Source organism: Odontomachus brunneus, unplaced genomic scaffold (assembly GCF_010583005.1).
Source record: "Odontomachus brunneus isolate Ranch 3 - 2012 unplaced genomic scaffold, Obru_v1 Obru_scaffold_123, whole genome shotgun sequence".
In the NCBI taxonomy this organism is placed as follows: Eukaryota; Metazoa; Arthropoda; class Insecta; order Hymenoptera; family Formicidae; genus Odontomachus; species Odontomachus brunneus.
In genome coordinates, this window is record NW_022639573.1 from 116,669 (window position 1) to 137,961 (window position 21,293).

Here is a 21,293-nt window from a genome sequence, read left to right on the forward strand (position 1 = left end):
ATAACGAAACTTTACAAATATTTGAATATTTAAAGTATATGTACATAAATATAAAGATTTTCAACATTATTTTTTATTTGTATATTTTTCTTTTATTAAAGATAAAGATAATATCATATATTCATATAACAGCGTGATTTAAAATACTTCCAAATAACAGGATGACTTTAGATAACGAGTAATTGATATTAAAGACGATTAATGCGTCATTAAAACGTTATTTGACGTCATCGTGTTTGCTTATACTTCAAAGTGAAATAACTTTTAATCCAAATTCCAAATAAACATCAAATTGTTTTGCAATTATTTGCAGATGCAATACAGATTAATCTTTAAATTTTCAAGATTTCTTATTTTTCAGATATGGGCAATACACCTTTAACGTATAAACGCGTAACCTTCACGATAACCGCGAGACGAAATAAGCATAAATTCGACTCGCGTCAAGATAGAGATTTCAAAATAGTCAATCAGCATTGCGGAAAAGGCGACAGTGGAATTTACATGTTTTCTTTTAGACACAGTAACGGACACCGTGACGAAATATCGTCAGTAAGTCGCTGTTTCACCTCAAGTATTAATACTTTTGACACGCTGAAAGAGAGAATCTTTTTTCGGTAATTATCAATGTAACACATTACGCTGATACACATATAAAATGTTATTAATACAATATTTACGTGGTATTGCGGGTCGGGAATCGACAAGATAACGAGTGCATTTGCAAAATATTATGTCACAGCGATATTGACTTCATCTTTTGTTAAGTTTATCGAGGCCATGTGACTGTCAATGAGTGTGTTAATCTAATTAAAGATATTTTTTTATCACTATTTTTCACGTCAGATATAATGTCGGATACGCTTTGATATTCAACATTGCGTGTTGAAACAGTTTATCGGTGTCAAAATACCATCAATAAGTATTGATTATTTAAAAAACAATTCTTTTATGTTCATCACAGGGATCAGTGCATAAAATCAGGAGAGTAACAAGTCGCCTCCGTGGCGCAATCGGCTAGCGCGTTCGGCTGTTAACCGAAAGGTTGGTGGTTCGAGCCCACCCGGGGGCGGGTTTATTTTTTTTTGTTCATTTATTGTGTCAACTGCAGTAACGACAAAGTTGTCTCCGTCACAATATTTTCAACGATGACCTTGTGCGAGCACGAATGTAAAATTCGGCTAACATCCAACATGTATCTCATCGAGCAACAGTAATTGGCGAATGCTTCAGAAAACGTTGATCGGCATTTTGCGAGGTTTTAATAATTGCGCGTTGAATTTATAAAACGAACATGATTGTGACAATGTATAATACACTTGCTCATCTGCAATATAATTTAATTGTATGCCTACGAATAGCTTTAGAGTCGTCAATCACCGCTTTTAAAACCGCCGCGCGAAGCGGTTCCACTCCAGACTACCGTAGCGTCTTCGTCGGCTCCATTTTCTTCTTATCACCGGAGCCACGCGTGAACGCTGCACGAGGAGAGAAAACGATTATTTCAATCCTGAAGCCACGATTCATTACGTAAGTGTCGATTGTCCCGTTGTGAGAACCTGCAATAATTATTAGCCGTAGTTTTATCTTACGACAGTACGTAGTGAGAAAGTAATATCGTGTTAACGATATTAAATTAGCGTCATAAATGTCCGGGTCCACCGGTTGACCTGTAGATATTTAATTAAAAAAGAAATACATTATAATATACAATTATAGAGCGTTCAATCAAAACCTATTATTATATATTGTTCCTCAGTTTCATCGAAGACTTTGTGAATGAGTGATGAAATCAGTTTTCTAACAAATTTTAGGTTAGGACGGTGTCACGACTATTAGGAAATGATTGACTACATTTCAGCAGAGAAAGCTGCTTTGCAAAATTCGTGAAACTAATTGGTACATGTTCTTAACCTTGTCTGAATCTAACAGCATACATTAATCAGATTCTTGAATCTTACAACAGTAGCAAAGCAACTTTCTCTGCTGAATGCTGCCTTTGCGATGCTGTTGCATGTAATTACATCATCTATTGTGTTACTCAACGTGCATTGTCTTGTGTTTTACAGCTAACACACATTTAGACATGGCAGCCCAACTTTTTAATCGAATAAGTCAATTTGGCATAGGTTTAGCTGTCGCAGGTGGTGTTGTTAACTCTGCGCTATATAACGGTGAGTCTGACATCTCTTCTATACTTAATAGTTGACTTTAAATTACATCTTCCTATTAAATATACATACTCTGACAGTCTTTTTTCTTTACAGTTGATGGAGGACACAGAGCTGTTATATTCGATAGATTTGCTGGTATAAAAAATTTTGTGGTTGGAGAAGGAACACACTTTTTTATTCCTTGGGTGCAAAAGCCAATTATCTTTGACATCCGTTCACGTCCACGAAACGTCCCTGTCATTACAGGGAGCAAGGATTTACAAAATGTAAATATTACTCTCCGTATCCTCTTCAGACCTGTGCCAGATTCGTTACCTAAGATATACACAATCCTTGGTGTGGATTACGATGAAAGGGTATTGCCATCTATCACTACTGAAGTGCTAAAAGCTGTTGTTGCACAATTTGATGCTGGTGAATTAATTACGCAAAGAGAAGTTGTATCTCAAAAAGTCAGCGAAGACTTGACTGACAGAGCTTCCCAGTTTGGCCTCATTCTAGATGATATTTCTATTGTAAGTGCATATTGATATTACATTTATTATATAACATGCATTATAATATATATCCTCTATTTCGTATACATATATACATATACATATATATATATTTTTTTATGTATTTATTTATTTATTATATTCATTATAATATATAGTATGAGTCTATGTATATATAAAACTATTGCTACTTTGAATATTTTCAGAAAAAGTTGATCTTAAAACCTAACCTATAATATGCTCTTTCATTCTTGTTTCTTTCTCTTTATCTTTCTTTGAATTAAACTTTAAGCCTTTAGCCAGAAAAAAATAGAGAATAAGAAACAAGAAGCAAAGAGCACATTGTAGATCAGACTTAAAATCTTTGAACTACCTTTCTTAGGAAAAAAGTGTAACCAAAAGAAATTTGGCTTCTAAGTGAAATAGCTTTGAAGATGAAAGTCATCTTTGTCTCTTGCTTCGAAGATATTCAAGGAGTAACAGTTACAGACTCACTTTGTATATATTATAATATAAGGCGAGTTTTTTAATTCATTGATGGATCCATCGCATGATGTGTAAATACACCGAAACATTGCATTTGCGCATCATGCGATGGATTCATCAATAAATTAAAAAACTCGACCATATATTCTATTATATATGTACACACACATACACACACACACACATATAAATTACATTGATTATAATATGTAACATAATATCCTGAATATACCCTGAGTAAGTTGTGCATACTTTGACAATTGATTTTGAAATTCTTTCAGACACATTTGACGTTTGGCAAAGAATTTACCCAAGCTGTAGAGTTGAAGCAAGTAGCTCAACAAGATGCAGAGAAGGCTCGTTTCTTGGTAGAAAAGGCCGAGCAACAGAAGAAAGCAGCTATTATCAGTGCCGAAGGTGACGCACAGGCTGCGAGTTTATTAGCAAAGTCTCTCGCTGAGGCGGGAGAAGGTCTCGTCGAGCTCAGGAGAATCGAAGCCGCGGAGGATATTGCGCACAACTTATCTAAATCGCGGCAAGTGGCGTACTTACCGTCAGGCCAAAATGTGCTGCTTAATTTGCCGCAGTAAGATAAACAACTGGTACAATGTGTTTGTTAATTATGCATTTATGAAGAGTATGAAGCTGTAATAGAATATAAAAAAGGTATATGGCAGAAATTTTCTCAAAAGTGTTGCGTAGCAGGAATATATAGTATTTCATAACATTTACGTTTTCAGCCATGAATCTGCTTCCTTTAAAAAAAAATGCATATGGTCCTATTCCCTTTAGCTATTGGTGGTGCTCTTCAACATTAAATAATTGTTTAATTCTCAGTGCTTGATATATATCATTAATACTAGGTGCAATATACTTCTCAATGATACTAAATCAACGACAAGTTTAATGCAATGCAAACTGAATGGGAACAATAAATCGATGCCTTTTATACAGTTATATATAAGATCTATCAGTTTCATTATGTACTGACGTCGCGAAATTACTATCCACTTCAAACTAAATCTATGTTTTGAACGTTTTATTTATATTATTTCAGTTAGATAGTTGCATGGCAGAGAGCAGAAATATACCTATTAATACCTATAATACCTATTAATTCTACGTAAAGATGCAGAAGGGTCATTTTTACGATTGTATCTAATTTTTGTCATTGTTTCCCTTGTAGTCAATCTTATATTATTGATTTAAACATAGGAACATTATGCGGCTCTTACGAGTACGAGTAGACATTACACTTATATTATCTCATTCGTCCTGATCAATTCCTAGTAGAATATTGCAATGATTCACATGTTTAGTAGCACGTTGTTGAAATGAAATGGAGAGACTAATTTTCTGTTGCTAAATTAAACTCGACATTGTAATTTTTAAATGTGTGATAAGGAGAAAGTTCTCAGGTAGAAAGATAATCTGGCTCGTTCGTTCCGGACAAGCTTTTCGGATGAACGGTCCGATGAACTGCCATGATCAATCGAGGAAGTCGAAATTGGTGGAAGATTATCTCGGTCGGGGTGCCTGCGTCTCGCCTCTGTCGGCACAGACTGTTAATAGAGAAAACAATTCATCATAATTTGGCGAGCACCGCGGGGCGCCCGGTGTACCTTGGTGGTCCGCGGTAAAAATATAAAATATACATGGTGATGTTGGTTGTACTTACACGTGTTCCGGTTACCGGGTTATCGATTAATATCCCGACAGATTCATTACAGATCTACCAGGACAGCGGATAATTAACGAGCGCGCTTCTCTTGTCTTTTTTTGGGATTCTACTTGATGCTTTTCGATTTTTTGTAAACGATCATTTTTTAAAAGTATATCATTTTACAATATTTTATTTCAGATGTAAAGTAATTTTGAAACTAATTTGTATTAAATTGTGTTAAATTCTGATTTAGACATATATATATATATATATATATATATATATATATATATATATATATATATTTATTTATTTATTTATTTATATTTATATACTATATACATATTTGACAGAAAAATGTAGATCTGGCTCCAAAAATAAATGAAGCTGCAGCTAGCCTATGAAAGCCAACTATTGTGTACGCATGTTTTTATTTAAAAATTCTCAAACAGAATGTTAACACATTTGAAGATTAAATTTTCGAGCAAAATGTTAACACGTATAAATATGTTAGCGTTTTGTTTAAGAAAGAGTTAACATTCCAACTTTTTTTTAATAAGTTGTAACGCGCTCTCATACACAATAGTGATTTACTTTCACACAGAAGGTTCAGGTATCAACTTTATTTCAGCACAAAATCTCATACGATTTCATCAAATCCGAGAACACCGGACGCATATCATCCACCCAGCACGTGCCATTGCTTCACGGTTGCACCGCATCATAATAATATAATATAATTTCCGCAAAGTTCACTCTCTCCCTCCTTTCTCCCCTGCTTCTCCGGGATAGAGAGAAGCAAGTGAGGTCAAGAGAGGAAGAGAGAGAGAGAGAGAGAGAGAGAGAGAGAGAGAGAAACAGGATGAGAGAGCACCAAGGAGGGTTTGCGGTGGCAGCAGCACGAGGCGAAAGCAGATTAGCGTGAATAATGAAGACACGACCCCGTGAAAGCCTAAGCGGGCCTCCTTAAGTCTGTTCCTTCGAGTAGAAGCCGAAGCCGGAAAGGAGGAAGGAGGGGGGAAATGCTGGGAGGGAGGTGAAGCGGACAGAAAGGAGGTAGAAGCAGTTAATTACTCCTCCCATCCACGGGATAACGACTTCCCCTTATTTGTCGAGAGGCGCAAACAGCCAACCCTCTGCGAAATCCCTTGCCAAGACGCTTTCTCCAGTGTATATACATACATTTGGCTTCATATGTATATACATATGCATATATATATATATAAATATATGTACATGCGCGCGCGTGTATACACGTGTATAAACTCCGTGTATACGCACATATATATGTATACTCGTATAAGGTAGAGGCACGACGAAGGACTCTGTCCATCTTGGAGCTCCGGCATCGTGTCGACCGACCGCTTGTCTCGATCGATCGATCGATCGATCGATCGGAATTCTCAAAGTAAGCCCGACTGCTGCCTCGTTATGTCGCGCATGAAGCTGCAACTGCTCCAAGATGGATCAAATGTGGGGCACCGTTAAGACGATTGCAGAGACGCAGAACGTTTCGCGAGGTAGACGTTACGCCCAAATGATTTCAACCCTGATAGACTTATATGTCGCGCTTTAGCATCCAAACGTTGTACAGCACGAGCGCGAGATGATTCGTAGTGTCAGTTAATAAGTATAAAAAAATATTATTGAGAATATGTTGTATTAAGTTATTATTGATTATTATTGATTTTATTGTTAATTATTATGATTTTAAGTGTCAATTAATATAAAACTGATTAGCGCGTGGTAGCTATGAATTTCTCATAATTTCATAACAGAAAGCAATGTTTTCTGGATTAATCAATTAGAGTAATTAACAGCGACGAGAAACGTGTAGCTACAAACGAATATGACCGGTCGAAAATTTTTAGCAACTATCGACTTATCGAATAGTAAGATGTCCGCGGATTCTAAGTATACAGAGAATGTAGAAGCGCGACTATGTTCACGTCGTACCGCGTACGACATCACTTACGCCATCATCTTCGATCTTTCTGCGTCGAACAGCCGCCATTGATACATCGATCGACATCACTCCGCGCTTTATGCGTCTTTTGTCCGTTAAAAGTGAGTTTCGTGCGGAAATAAGTATCGAGAGTGTCGTAAATAGCAATGTGCGATCGTTGGGGCGTATCGTGAGTACGTTATTAAGGAGTAATTTCCTCGTTTCTCATACATGCAATCGGTGCATGTCGAGTCGGCGTCTCTTAGGCTTGTATTAACAGTTGTTACTTGAATCTCGTCTCAAGTGAGAGATACTCAGATTCGATTTCAGAGTTAGATGAGAGTTTTTCAGTTGAATCGCGATTACAGATCTAAATATCATAATCCAACTAAAAAACTTGGATCAGCTTTATTTAAGAATCTGAATATCTCACATGGATAAAAATGTTGTGTCAATAAAATCCAACATCGCCGTAATTGGAGTAAATCTTGATTCAATGCTATTGAAACTAATACTTGAGTCATCGAGACAATATATTATGTATTGGTTTCAATGGTATATCGCTGTTGAATCAGGAAAATTTACTTTAATTACGACGATACTGGCAATTTCTATTGATACAACAGCATTTTTTTCGTGCATATGAAACAAGTTTCAGATGACAACTATTAATATGGAGCTTAGATCTATATTAATAATTGCTATTTGAAATTTGTCCTAAGTAAAATACTCGAATCTAAATTTAAAGTTGGATTTGAGTTTTTTATTTGAATCACATATGCCACAAAGCATTTGTAGTCATGATTTAGATGGAAAACTTGCACTCAACTTTAAAAAAATCTGTATATCTCACATGAGACAAGTTTCAGGTAATAAATAACTATTAATAAGGATCTTAGACCTGTGTTAATAGTTGCTATTTGAAACCTGCTTCAGATGAGATATTCAAATTTTTACTTAGAGTTAGATATGAATTTTCAGCTGAGTTGCGATTACAAATGTAACATGTTGCATATATTATGTATATTTCAATGATAAAGATCCCAAATCTAACTTTAAATTAAGATCTGAGTCTTCACGTAGGACAAGCTTCAAATAAGGACTATTATAATATAGACTCTACTTGTTCAAATAAGGACTATTGTAATACGGACTTCACTTGTTATTATCTCATCGACTCATTCAAGTAGTAGTAAAATCTGACGATCGTCAGATTTATTATTCGAGAATTAGATACGCGATGACAATCAGAGAGAAATAGAAATAGATTTAAATGACGTCAGCGAGATCTTGGTGTATAAGCGAGCATACCTGATGATATCTATTCTCAATTTTTTCTCTAAAATTTACTCAGGCGATTTCCATTCTTCTCCAAAGGTTCATTCCGCGCGGACAAGGCGAGGCGCGCAAACTCACATCGTCGACCGCCGTTGAGCCTCGCTCGTAAGAAAGTCGAGGAGGGCCCATCGACAGCTATGCCGGAGGACGATACGGTGGTAGCACATGTTGCACCGGGGCCGCGCATGCAACGAAACAAATGTTAGGTACGCCCGAATACACGTATACGCGGAACGCGGGAGCGAGAGAGAGAGACTAATTACGAAAGAAATCATAATAGGCACACATGCACCGCGGGCTGTCGGGCTAACGATCGGGCTTCCTCCGCATCTGCACCTGTTACCTCGTGGATCCTATGGTCGCGCCGATGCACGCGAGCCGCATATGCCGACGGCCTTCCTCCGAGACAAACCGCCCGAGGCTGTCCCGGTCCTTTTCCCCGACTCCCATAGATCCCGCATCCAGAAGGGTGAGTTTTTATCCCGACTTACTCCTCGCGTCTTAAAGCCTAATCTATAATGTGCTCTTTGCATCTTATTTCTCCTGCCTTTCGTTTTTTGTTTCTTGTCTTCTTATTGTCGCCTAGAATTAAGAATATCGTCGTGTACAATTTGTTCTCTTTGAGGAAAAGTATCATGAATTTTCAGCTGAATTGTGATTACAAATATAACACGTTGCATATATTATGTGTATTTCAATGATAAAGATCCCAAATCTAACTTTAAATTCAGATCTGAGTTTTCACGTAGGACAAGCTTCAAATAAGGACTATTATAATATAGACTCTACTTGTTCAAATAAGGACTATTGTAATACGGACTTCACTTGTTATTATCTCATCGACTCATTCAAGTAGTAGTCCAAAGTATTCACTTTGGACCAATCGATCGTTTTGATTAGATGACAGACTGACCAACTTCATTTAATCTTAATAATTTTATGGTGTCACTTGTGATTCTTGTTATTGTCGAAATAAAAATTAATTAAAACAAAATCTACAATGTGCTCTTTACTTTCTGTTTCTTGTTCTCTAGCTTCAGACTTAAAGTTTGAGTCAGAGAGAGATAAAGAGAAAGAAAAAGGAAGCAAAGAATATATTATAGATTATATTTAACTCCAAAAGAGACAAGAGACAAAAAACATAATCGTCGGTAAAACAGTATATCGAGAAGCAAAGACGTAAGAAATAAAAAGCAGAAAACAGAAAACAAAGAGCATATTGTAGATTAGACTTCGGACTCCTGGTGCTACTGCTGCAGAAACCTGGATTGATGACGTCAGAAGCGAGACAACGCACGCCAAAGGTTCTCGCGTGCCATTCTCAGATGAAGAAATATTTGTATGAAAGAACACTTCAGATATCCCTTAAACATACTTGTGAAAACACTATCCTTTCTTCTTTCCTTGATAAATAGCTTTGAAATTAACGTGACATACAATTTCTTCCTCATTAACTTACCTTTCCTCATCATTTTGTCAGGTTAATTTTAAGACTGTTTATTAGCTGTCAATAGAAGAAAACAGTTTCTTGAATATTTTACGTATGCTCAAGTAATCCAAAATATCCCATCATACAAATATCTTTTCATTTCAAAATGGCACATAAGGATTATCGGCATGCGCTTTCTCGTTTCTGACTCCGGGGTTCCGCAGCAGCGGGATCAGCATCCTTAACGATCTCGTGAAGCGAGCACGAAGGAAGTAAAAAGCTAAAAAGAGACAAGCCGCGAGGCAGGGGCATCGATTCTGCAAAATTGAATTTCCGATCCTGCGCGGTCGGCAATGAGATTTACGGACGCGCGGATTCCATTAGCGAGCCCGAGCGCGAATCCGCTATCTGCTCCGTAATTAATATATACGCGCTCAACGTCAACGTAATCGCGCGCCGACGTAAATCACGAGGCCGTGTGCTGGAAGTAGCGACGCGCGAAAATCCAACGCGTCGCGCCTACGGCCGAGCACTACCGGCGCGCGGGTTCAGACGCCGCCCTGGCTATCGCGTGTATCACCTCGGCGCGATTAGTTATTAGACGTGCGAGTAGCTACATCATCGATATTAATGGCAGCGAGCGGCGGGCTATAAAATTTCCATCGATTAGGTTCGCCGGGGCGCGAAACGCGCAGCCTCGCGGCGCGGGCGCGCGCGTTCCCTATCTCTCGCTGGCTCGTAATCGTAATTAACATCTCGACCGTTCCGTTTTACCGTGTTACTCCGCTTAGGCGAGTCGCCGTGGAGTCGCTCACGCACGACGAGTCAGCGTAATAACGGCCGCTTTGAACTGACCACGACGAGATAAACGGCGGCGGCCCCGCTCGTTACAGGAACCTCGTTAATTAAGGCGGAAAACGCGCGGGCGAAAACGCCGCACCGCGCCTAAGGCCACGAGCAACTTCTTTTTGTCCGATACGGTCCGGAGGGCTGGCACGGGGCACCAGCTCGTTGCCCGGCTCGCTATTTGCATTAATGCCCCCGACGACGACGAAATTGAATGAGCCGCGATTTTAAATACGCCGACTGGCCGGACCGTCGTCTCGGCTCCGTGCATTCGACATTCGGCTCTTCCCATTCCGCCGACGAGCCGTGCGTATGATTGCTACTTTGTCCGCCATTCTCGAGTAATCAACGCCGGATATTTACGTGCGCGCACCGCCGTGCGCCACTGCTAATCGCCATCTAACAAAAAGTAAACGGAGCAGAGCGAAAATGCGTTAGCGTCAGTGATGGAGGTCGGACTGGGAATTGGATCGCGGATAAGCGTGCGATATTTTCCACAAGGCGACGTGCAAATTTCGGTGCTGCGTCACCGACCTGGCAAATTTCGGCGAACTTGAAGGACCAATAGCGACTCACAAGGTATCTAGAGACGAAATTTTGCTTGTGCAGTAATCCTGCAAATACCGTCGAACTTGAAGGATCAATAGAGAATCGTGGAGATACAACACTATATTGAGCATTGTTCTGCCTTGATGCTGCAAATAGTAGTTTACTGTCGTTTTCTTCGTATTCGAAGCTCGTGTGTGAAGAAGAACAATTATTCAAGAATTATTTGATAATCTCTCTATTCTATCTCGCAATTTAACCTTTATTCTTAATTTCATAATGTTTTTACACGGAGGAAATTTTGTGATGAAGAATTACTATGGAACTTTTTAACCTAAGAACAGCTCGATATTCTGCAGTAATTGACTTTCATTTCATACGTGCACTGGGAAAAAAATACTTAAGAATTTATTTATGGGACATAAAATTTTTTTCACAGAAATATACTTTATATCCCAAATTTTCAAATTTCTTTTATTTCAGTGTGCTATTTATATTTTATAAATTTAAACTTACACAAATAATAAACAAATTTTTATATTTATAAGGAAATTTGCTGTTTTTAGCAAAATTTATTTAGTAAGATAGAGCTTTTTAGTAAGTTATAAGTTTTTTAGTAAGATAGAGCTGAGAAAAAATATTTGAAAATTTATTTATGGGATATTTATAAAAATAAACTTTATATCCTACAATTCAATTTTCCCTCAGAGAGTGTGCTCCGACAATTTACTTTTGCACTACTAGAAACATAGTAAAATTGAAAAGAATATATAAAAAAATTATTATATTCTTTCCGAGTATTCTCAATTCCATGATTTCATTATGCATTAATTACACAACTTATTCAATTACAAATAAAGTGTAAGCAATAAGTAAACGTTAAATAATTAATACACTTAAATAGAGCAAGTGGGTAAATGAATGGTAAATATATAAGATATTAAATTTTCTGTTTTCACACATAATCTTTTTATTATTTTCTTATTGGCTGTAAATTGATTAGGATTTGGAGATTTAAAAGAAGTGAAAAGAAAGGAGTTGTACGTGTGTATGATAAATGACTGTCGCGATATGTAAGCGTGAAACTGATTAGCTCGAAACATAATGACTCGTTTTCCAAGACTCGGTTGTGAAAAAGCGAACGACGTGCAAAAGTTTTAAAACAAAACAGTACCTTCAAAAAGATTCAAATAACCCGTCGCCTATCAATGGCATTCAGTAGACAATAAGTGACAGCAATCGAAACTCTCAAAATATTCCGGATCTTCTAGATGATCAAATTATTGTATCATTGAATTATATCAGCACGCGTGCGTGGTACATATCGAAAATGTCATTCGTAGCATACGATAACCGGTTAATGTGTCATCGGTTAACGTACTGTCATTAATTATTGCCGCGTTTCCTATCGGCTCATATACTTTCGTACTACAGCATTATTGACCGCCTGGTCACGATGACAACCAGGAGTTAACTCCAGGACAGATTACAGGATGCACGACGCATGACGTAATCGACAATGAGGCAATGTAATTCCTTCTTTTATATTCCCTTTAAATATCCAAATCCTATTGAAATTTTTAAGGCCAAAGATAATAATGAAGAAATTATAAAAGGAAAAAGTTTCATTCTTATCTATTTACTATTATTTATTTATTATTACTTACTATTTATTTACCATTTATTATTTATTGTTTATTTACTATTATTTACTATTATTTACTGTTTATTTACCATTTATTTACTATTATTTATTATTAATCTTTATTAGATTATTTAATACTTGCTTATTGGATTGCTTTATCTGTTCAGCAAATTATGTAATTAGTATTACATTGTTTATTGAAATTAAAAATTAAGAAAGACTAAATGCAAGTAGACTATGTGTGTGTGTGTTAAAAAAAATATATAATCCAATATTAAATATTTCTTAATAAGCACTTTTAAAGCTTTAACAAAACGATAATTATAATGACGGCAGATAATCATTTATAACATAAAAGGTGATATCCTGTATAATATTATATTCTGATATTTTTTATCGATTCTTTAATTCTGACGAAATTTGCAAGATTAACATGTGACTGTCATGTCATCCATATTTGAGTGACACGTGAGTTTCCGTGAGAATCCTATCACTCGTTCGTGGATGACAGTTTTACTTGTCTGACTAGAAATGATAATTGGAGATTCATTAAGTATTTAGAAGAATATTTAATCTGGTATGGAGAACAACAAAATATTATTAACGTAACATCGAAGATTCAGGCCTGTTGAGCATAAATAAATTTAACGTGGTGTTTAAAACATACTAATAAAACTAAAATTTCGAGTCGAGATATATCTTGCAGCTCAAACTGAATTTTAAAGTTTACTTATGTTTCTGAATAACTCTATTCGCCTATGTTGACTTGTCTCGAAAATACTTGAGAATTTATTTGTGGGATATAAAGTTTATTCACAAGAAAAAACTTTATATCCCAAAAATAAGTTTCCAAGTATCTTTTCTTCAATATGCTGTCTATATATTTTAGAAAATGATACGTACAAACAACTAATGTGACAAATTTGTCAAATTTCTAACGAAATTTATTATGTTTCTTAGTAAAATAGATCTTATACTAAAAAATATTAAAAAATTTATTTGTGAAATATATGAAATTTATATATTTGTCTATTATAACCTATCATAAATTTAAATATACGTGAATAAAAATATTTTTATAAAGCGGAAATATTTAAATATATATAAATATCTTACTTTAAAATAAATTGATATCATATGATTAATATTATCTCTCATACTGAAGTCACTATTTTTATGTTAAATTCAATGATTATGTTAATTAAAAATTCTTTCAAAGATTCGATTCGATTTCATTCGATTTGATTTGAATTTGGAATTAAAATCTGAAATTCGATTCGATTCGACATAAAAAAATCTTTGATTCGCACATCTTATATATATCATCTTCGCACATATATATATATATATATAGTAAAAGAAATAGTAGAAATGAAACTTGTTCGCACCGCTACTAGAACTATGTTGTGGATGCAACCGTTGCCTTCGTTCGTTAACGCTCCAGTTGCACGCAAGCAACAATTTGGAGTTAGAAAAACAAGAAAAGAGAAAGAAAAAGCTATCCTTCTAGATAGCCCATTGCAAAATTTCGCCCTGAGCCGAAAGTTCTTTTTGAGCCCGAGGCGAGGCCCGCCGCGGCAATCTTCGCCATGGACACCGGATGGCCGAGCTGTGAAGATATTACGCTCTAAAGTGTTTTAACCCGTCAAAGCAAACGCCGTTCGCCTCCTGCAGTCGCAATTTTCAGGAGAGACCGTCGAACCGTCTGTTTTTATCTTTTTCCCTCTCCCTCTCCTGGATCTTCACTCGAAATTTTGCACGCGAGGACTAATTTTCAATAAGTGCGCCGCGCTCCTCTTGTCGTCGGCGAAAACGTATCTCTTAGATACAGACACATGACACAATAAACACCGGTAAGATACAGAAAAAATGTCGATCGATCTGAAGGGAGAAAGTCGCGCGAGATATCGAAAGTTCAAACGGGGCATCTTTTCCTCTGCAGAGGAGCACAGCTTCATATAAGTGTTCGTCGCGTAAACATTTCACAGCCAATGCTAAGAGCGTCTTCGATCCGACGACACTATGTGCATTTGCCGCGTTCTCCTCGCTCGTGTGGTCGATTGCTCGACTACGTACTCGACTGACGTCTGACAACGAAATTAAGCAACGCGCGAGTCTGTTAGACGAAAAAGAAGAAGGTAGCGGCCATGTATCGTCTTGCCATTCACCTTCGGTCTGGTGAACGGGCGGATATACAGGTGAGAGCCCGAGGGGGTCTCTCTTTTTCTCTCTCTTTCTCTCTCTGTTTTCTCTCTGTTTCTCTCTCTGTTTCTCTTTGCTGCCTTTCTCTTCCTCTACTCGGCACTCCTCGCGATTGATTTAGATCGAGGTAAGTCCTGAACAGGCCCTGTAATCTCGCTGGCATGCCGGTGCGTACGCACGCGAACGTAACCCCCGGGGGCATATTAGGATCCAGCAGGGACCGCGGAAAGGGTGTCCAAGTCTTCTGCGGGCTTATGCGTGTCTTGGCTTGGTGTCCTCTTAAATTTACGACCGTCTGGATCGGTTTGAACGCCAACTCGGGGTGATAGAATCAAATAGACCCGATTAGAGTTCTTCTGGTCAAAGTTAGGGCACAGTATGTTGATTCCTGATTGGTTCACATCCTACCCGACATTTTTAGGAATGACATGTGAATGGGAGTGAAAGAGAAGCTCTAGTAGAAGTGAGAGAAAAGCTCTAAAACTCTGCAACTTCTCTCTCACCCACTCATTCATTCATTTTCTTCTTACAAATTGCGGATAATATCTTAATTCTTGAGGAATTTTACATGCGATTATGACTGCATCAGATTCCTGCAAATCAAGGCCCATTAGTACTTGGTTCAGTCCGATTTATTATTAAATAAAACTTGATTCGCTTTGGTAAAGTCAGACTCGACACTGATCCGGATCAGTTTCTTATCAAAACAAAAAAGGTCTGATCAAGAGGCTCTCATTTTATCAATGCAGATCAGGTTTGATAGTGATGTAATAAATTATATTTATGAACATTTTCATTTTCGCACCGAGGTCTGCGAAAGATCCTCTACTCGATGCCCGCGCAATTTATATATGTCAAATTGTAACACATCTGCTTATCACAAACTTTAATAACATTAAAAATTAGTACTCGCTACTCTTGTCATTAAAAAATCTTTTTTTTTAATCTTTCAAGTCTGTGCTATTTAAATATTATTTGGATAAACAGAATTCATTATATTAACATCTATATTATTCATTGCATATATTTTCGTTATCATTCATGTCTGATTCTTTCATCATCTTTTTCAAGATCTTCATACCTAATGCGACTTTCTGAGTTTTTATTAATTTTTTTTTTTTTCTTTTCTTTTTCGTGTATGGAATTATTTATCTAATTTTTCTGCGTGGCGATTGTCTGTATTACCATTTTGTAATTATATGTTGCTCCGAAGAATTTTATCTTAGAACATAAATTCTATTCTATTCTATATATAATATAATTTTAGAAATTTATCTTATTTTAATTTTTAGAATTTTATCTTAGAACATAATAAATTCTATTCTATTCTATATATAATGAAACGGGCCGGATAGAGTACTATTGGACCTTAGTTTGTAGGACTCTAATTTGTATCATGCTATACATTTCAACAGATTATCAGGACGAAGAGAGATTGTGATTGGGAGATAGTCATGTATTAGAGTGGAAATGATTATGATAATTTCGTATCCAAGGCGAGTAATTGGCGATAAAACGCAGTAAAGGGGAGGGAAATTGCGACAACTCGTTAGTCACGTCTGATTTCTTGCTGAAATCGCCTCTGACTTTGCCTTCAATTTCTTATACAGTTACGTTTGACGGATGCTCGCTTGTGTTTTACGCGGTGATGACGCGTCTTATGCTATTTTGTGCAGTCTGTAACGCGGGAAAATTGTACGTCGTTAAAATTAGATGGAAATTTGTGACCGGAAAGTAGAATGGCGCTCCCGTTAGGAAGTTCCCTCCTCGCGAGTATCCTCAGGAAGTACCGAGGTCATCGCGTGCAGACCCGTATGAGACGATCGCGAATTTCCATTGTCGGCGGCATAACAGAAGGTTTTACGGCTACGGGAGGTCACGTGGGTACATAGGGTTAGGTGATGATGTCACGTTAGGTGTTTAGTAGTCGGCGACCGTTCGCAGAGAGAATCTACGCGAGCGCGTATTCGAACGAAAGTGGAACAGCGACCGCGCGAGGTTATCGTTTCTCTGGAAAGCTGGAGAAGACACACGGAAACTCCGGGAACGACTTTTCCCATTGGGATTGTCAGGGGATACGGGAGTTGTGCGAATCTCGCGCGACTTTAGGTCTCTGAAAATCGAAGAAGCTCGGGAAATCTTTTCCCGAAGAAAAAGAGAAAATCCTAAAGAAATACTATAGAAAATCTCCAGGTAGATTTTCATAATTATTACGACATAAGATAATCGTTGATGAAAACAAGTGCATTTTTTATAAGTACATTTATGCAGTAAATATACTGTGTTAAGTTATAATCTTCAATTTTATATCATGTAATAATGTAAATTTTTTATCATATTGATGCGACAAATTTACTGAAAGTAAGGTCAGTCACCTAACGTTAAATTCTAAAATATCTCTATTGGTTTTATGTTAGAAGAAAATGTGTAAGGAATAAATTGTGTGATTGAAAAGGTTGGTCACAATATTTACTTTTTCGCCAACTACACAATTTATAAAAAACCCCAGAGCAATTTTTAAATCTAATAGTACACACAGAGAGAGAATATTATATAGTATAGTCTTTTTTTTATATAAATTCTTTCCAGTGTTTCTAGTAGTGCAAGGATAAACTATTATTAAGGTCTATTTTGTTAAGAAACGTAGTAAAATTTCGTTAAAAACTTAATAAATTTCTCATTATATATTTTAGTTTCTAAAGTATAAGTAGCATATATGAATAAAGGATAGTTAATTACTGCAGAATGTCAGAATAAACCAATTTCTGTAACAACTCTCAAAATTCTTCCATATAGCGTTTTGAACAATTTTGATCTTATTCGTGTCTCTTTATTTTGTCATTCTATGTGATAAATATGAGTGCCTGGTAAGCCATTCGCACAAGGGATACACACTTTTCGACTGGTACAGTTGCCGTCAAATTGTCGCACACCTATTTATCTGGATTTTTTCCTTCTTTCCGGCAAAATCGGAAAATTCTGACAACTCATTTCAGCCTTCCGATTCTCACGACTCACGACTGATGTCTCGTGGAAACGACTCGGCGGGAATGCTTATTGATGTTTATCAGGTGAAATTTGTGGATTTCGTGCGCAGCATGCGCAACGTGCGCGAGTACAGCAGCGGGACGGCACGCACGACGCGAAATATTCGCGTGACAAGAACGATCGACACATTTTACGCGACGTTCGGCTAACGGTCGAGTTTCTTCTGTCCGGTGCTTCCTGCGCGCGACATTTTATCTGCTGCGTGATAACCGTTCGCCTCTCTCCCTTTCTCCCTCAAGCCGTCTCTTTTCCTCGAACGCTCGTAAGAAACGGGTTCATTTTTTCGCGTCTTCGACCACTTTTTGACGCGTCACGCGACTCCGTCCGGCCAGGAAACCATTTTGCATCTGAGGTCGCTTAATTTCTCCCGCCTGGCCCTCGCGAAGCGAGCAAGAAGTTTCGGACTTTGTTGCGCGCTCTCAGTTGAAAAGCCAAATTTCCCAAATCTCTCCCCAAGATTTTTCTATAAAAAAGAAAACTGTTCAGACAGCTTGTTCAAACGCGAGAGAGTCGGGCAAACGTATAAAGAAAAAATTGCACACAGGAGGGGAAGAGAGGAGGCTATCGTCCAAACTTTGCGGTGCCTTCACGCGACTCGCTCACAACTTCGCCGATACGTACTCGCGCGAATTTCAACCCGCTCCGGGCCTCTGCGGGTGCCACCATTTCCACGCTCGGGGTCTTGATAACCGTCTTCGGCGACGACCTCGTGACGAACACGACGACAGGTAAATGACGTTCGCCCTGACCCTCGTGTGCATCCAACGGCTTCCAGGATCGGCCGCGGAGGACGACGTCGCGGCACAAAAGCGGAGCGCGACTCGGTTCCCACAGGAGCCGCTCTTCCGTGCTGCGCCGTACACGGACGTTAATTCGCGGAGAGGTCGCGCGGGCTGAAGGGACACATCGCCTGCCGGAGGATCATCGCCGGTGGAAGGAGGACCGGCAGGCAACATATGTGTAACGCGAGGGGCGTTTCGTGGCTGCGGTCCCGTCCGTCCGTCCGTCTGCGGCAAGGAGCCCGGCGAGCGTAATTGCTACATCCTCAGATGCTGCCGGTGTGTATGCTCGGGTTGCGCGTTGCGTTGCGGCATCACCACCACCACCTTCACCTTCACCACCACATCACCATCATTGTCGCCGGACTCTGAAAATCATGCCATTGCCACCACTTCAAGATACGTCGCATACAAGACGTGCATCATGACCTGCAAAGCGAAAACTATTAGCGAGAACATAGATGGAATTCAAAGAACGGTGTGTTTCAACCCCGCGCTCTGTAGTGAAGATATTAATTATGGTATCCGCGATGCGGGTGATTCACGAAGGTGCTTCTTTAACAGCGCGTGACCTTTCCAATCGGAGCATGCAGAGCCATCGTTTTTTTTTTTTTTTTTTTATACGTTTATCGCGCTTGTACTGAGAATATCCTCGGCAGGGGTGGAAGTTTACGTATAAATTATGGCACTCTACGTCCGTGTGTAGACAATGTAAACTATGTATGAGACGTCATCTATGTAGACAATGAGTAATGGATATCGTTTCATGAACGTATGGTTTGCTTACAAATTAATGAGGAAAGGCCTCTATTTTTATTTAACCTTTAGAATCCTGATGTGAATTTAAACGTTGTTTCCTAAACAAGTATGAGTCCACAGGATTATCTGATTACGTTCTTGTCTGCACAGAATTAAATCTACTAATTTGTCACATAATAAAATGTAAATTTTATGCAATTTCTTATCTCGCTTAACTCTTTCAGTGATATGCTCGGAAAAGTTTCATGGTAAACATTAAATAATTTTTTATTTACTTAAACTATTGTATTTTATCAATTCATAACAAATAGAAATTAGATATATTTTGTATCCTATTTCAAAATTTTTATTAAAAAATAGAATCGTGCAACCCTGAGGAGAATCATGCATTTTAAATCATCATCGAAGAGCTTAAATATTTATAATTAATACCTAAAATAGACACGATAATTGTCTTATAATTTAATTTTGCATTTTTATATATTTTAATATAATTTGCAATATTCAACATAATTTACATTGTCCATACATGAGAAACAACTGAGAGAAAAATACCAAGAAACAAAAAAATATTCGGTGGATCCTAATAACATATTTTTTATACTAACATTCTTGTATTGAGAAAAAATATTTTTCAAACGAGAAAATATATATTTTCATAAAACCTTATCATAAACGTAATTTTTCATTCTATCTAAATAAAAAAATAATTCAAATTTAAATAAACATTATTAGTACTCCGAGTAAATATTTTTATTTTACAAATATTTTTTCCCTCAATGCATACATCACGAGGAAAAATCGCAGGAAATAAATAGAGAAACAATTCGCGTAGACAATCGTGAAGTCTGCGACACAATCCTGATCCTGTGTGTTTTGAGGATGCTAATCCTCGACTGGTTGACTGCCTATTCATATATATTACAAGATACTTTCGCGTCTTCGCAGATGTAACGGGAACATTTATTTATAGACTTGTTCAGGTGCTTCGCCGTCGCGCGAAAGTGCGAAAACGGTCCTTCGCAAATCACAACTCGCTCGCAAGGCACGATATTCGCGCGTGCGATGTATGCAGAGAAAGGCGCGTCGAAAGCAACGTTCAATTTATTCGCTAGCTCCGGTCGCCTAGTATTATTATGGAGCTTCGCAGTTTTATAAAACGGCCCTCGTCGCCGGCCACGCCGTCTACGTACGTGTGCACGCGCGTGCAAGATGCAAAATACGCGCAATGTGCGTGTTCGCGCGGTGCTTCCGTCACGCGACCTGCTGTGCGACCATCGCGCCTTCTCTTTTTCTCTCTCACCCTCTCTCCTTCTCTCTCTTTCTTGTCAGATCTCCTTTTTTTTCTTTTCGTGCCCCTTCTGTCTTTCTCTCTCGCTCTCTCTCTCTCTCACTCCCGCGAGTGAGAAGGTCCTCAGACCTCAACCATCCGTCGTGGATTTTGATGGACGGTGACTCTCGCATGAGAGGACGAATTCCCGCGGATGCGGATCCGCAGGAAGGACGGATGCGTCCGGCTAAAATTGCCGCTTGGGGTGGAATTAATTTTCGACACCAGGACACCGTCGTTCTCTGTCCCCCTTCCCCTTCGTGCGCTTCCTCCTTTTTCTTCTCTTTCGAGAACGCGTCCTCAGATATTCCTACGTTTACGTTGCAATAACGATTTTAACTTCGGGATACCGACGCGAAGGATGCTGCCACTTGCGTGAGATATTGTGATAGTCGAGTGAGATGTAACGCAACATGTCGGTAGTTGTTCGATATGAAGATCTTCGCATATCAAAATGGCGAATATCAGGGGGAACGCGTGAGAGCTTGAAGCCGTGAGCGAGATTATCAGCGACATCGTTTGAAGTTTTACAGATATTTTTTCAACAACCCTTCGTTAGGTTTACAAGCGTAATTTTGAGGGTGAAACATAGAAAGAATTATAGTA

At 38.1% G+C, this 21,293-nt stretch overlaps 1 protein-coding gene, 1 long non-coding RNA gene and 1 other non-coding gene across 5 annotated transcripts in view; all 3 read left to right on the top strand.

Moving 5' to 3' along the window:
* The first annotated feature begins 599 nt into the window (after positions 1 to 599).
* On the top strand, positions 600 to 4,203 carry LOC116849653 (protein l(2)37Cc). 3 transcript variants are annotated; one of them, XR_004379187.1, is made up of 6 exons: positions 1,084 to 1,258; positions 1,362 to 1,530; positions 2,070 to 2,174; positions 2,268 to 2,689; positions 3,439 to 3,823; positions 3,898 to 4,203. XR_004379187.1 is itself a non-coding variant. In XM_032827016.1 (5 exons), the coding sequence occupies exons 3-5, from the start codon at positions 2,087 to 2,089 to the stop codon at positions 3,745 to 3,747; spliced, it is 819 nt and encodes a 272-aa protein (XP_032682907.1). In that variant the 5' UTR covers positions 600 to 617; positions 1,362 to 1,530; positions 2,070 to 2,086; the 3' UTR covers positions 3,748 to 4,116. The 3 variants fall into 3 exon arrangements, 2 of the variants coding, with proteins under 2 accessions (XP_032682907.1, XP_032682906.1); XM_032827016.1 differs by lacking the exon at positions 1,084 to 1,258 and adding an exon at positions 600 to 617 and having other exon boundaries at positions 3,439 to 4,116; XM_032827015.1 differs by having other exon boundaries at positions 1,085 to 1,258; positions 3,439 to 4,116.
* Positions 999 to 1,072, top strand: Trnan-guu. The gene has a single exon. It is a non-coding gene; the product is annotated as a tRNA-Asn (tRNA).
* A 1,050-nt stretch (positions 4,204 to 5,253) lies between the features above and the next one.
* The window catches only part of LOC116849656, a 293,934-nt gene continuing 277,894 nt past the window's right edge, over positions 5,254 to 21,293 (top strand). The window contains exon 1 of the long non-coding RNA XR_004379189.1: positions 5,254 to 8,309. This is a non-coding gene — a long non-coding RNA (uncharacterized LOC116849656). The remainder of the gene's footprint in view (positions 8,310 to 21,293) is intronic.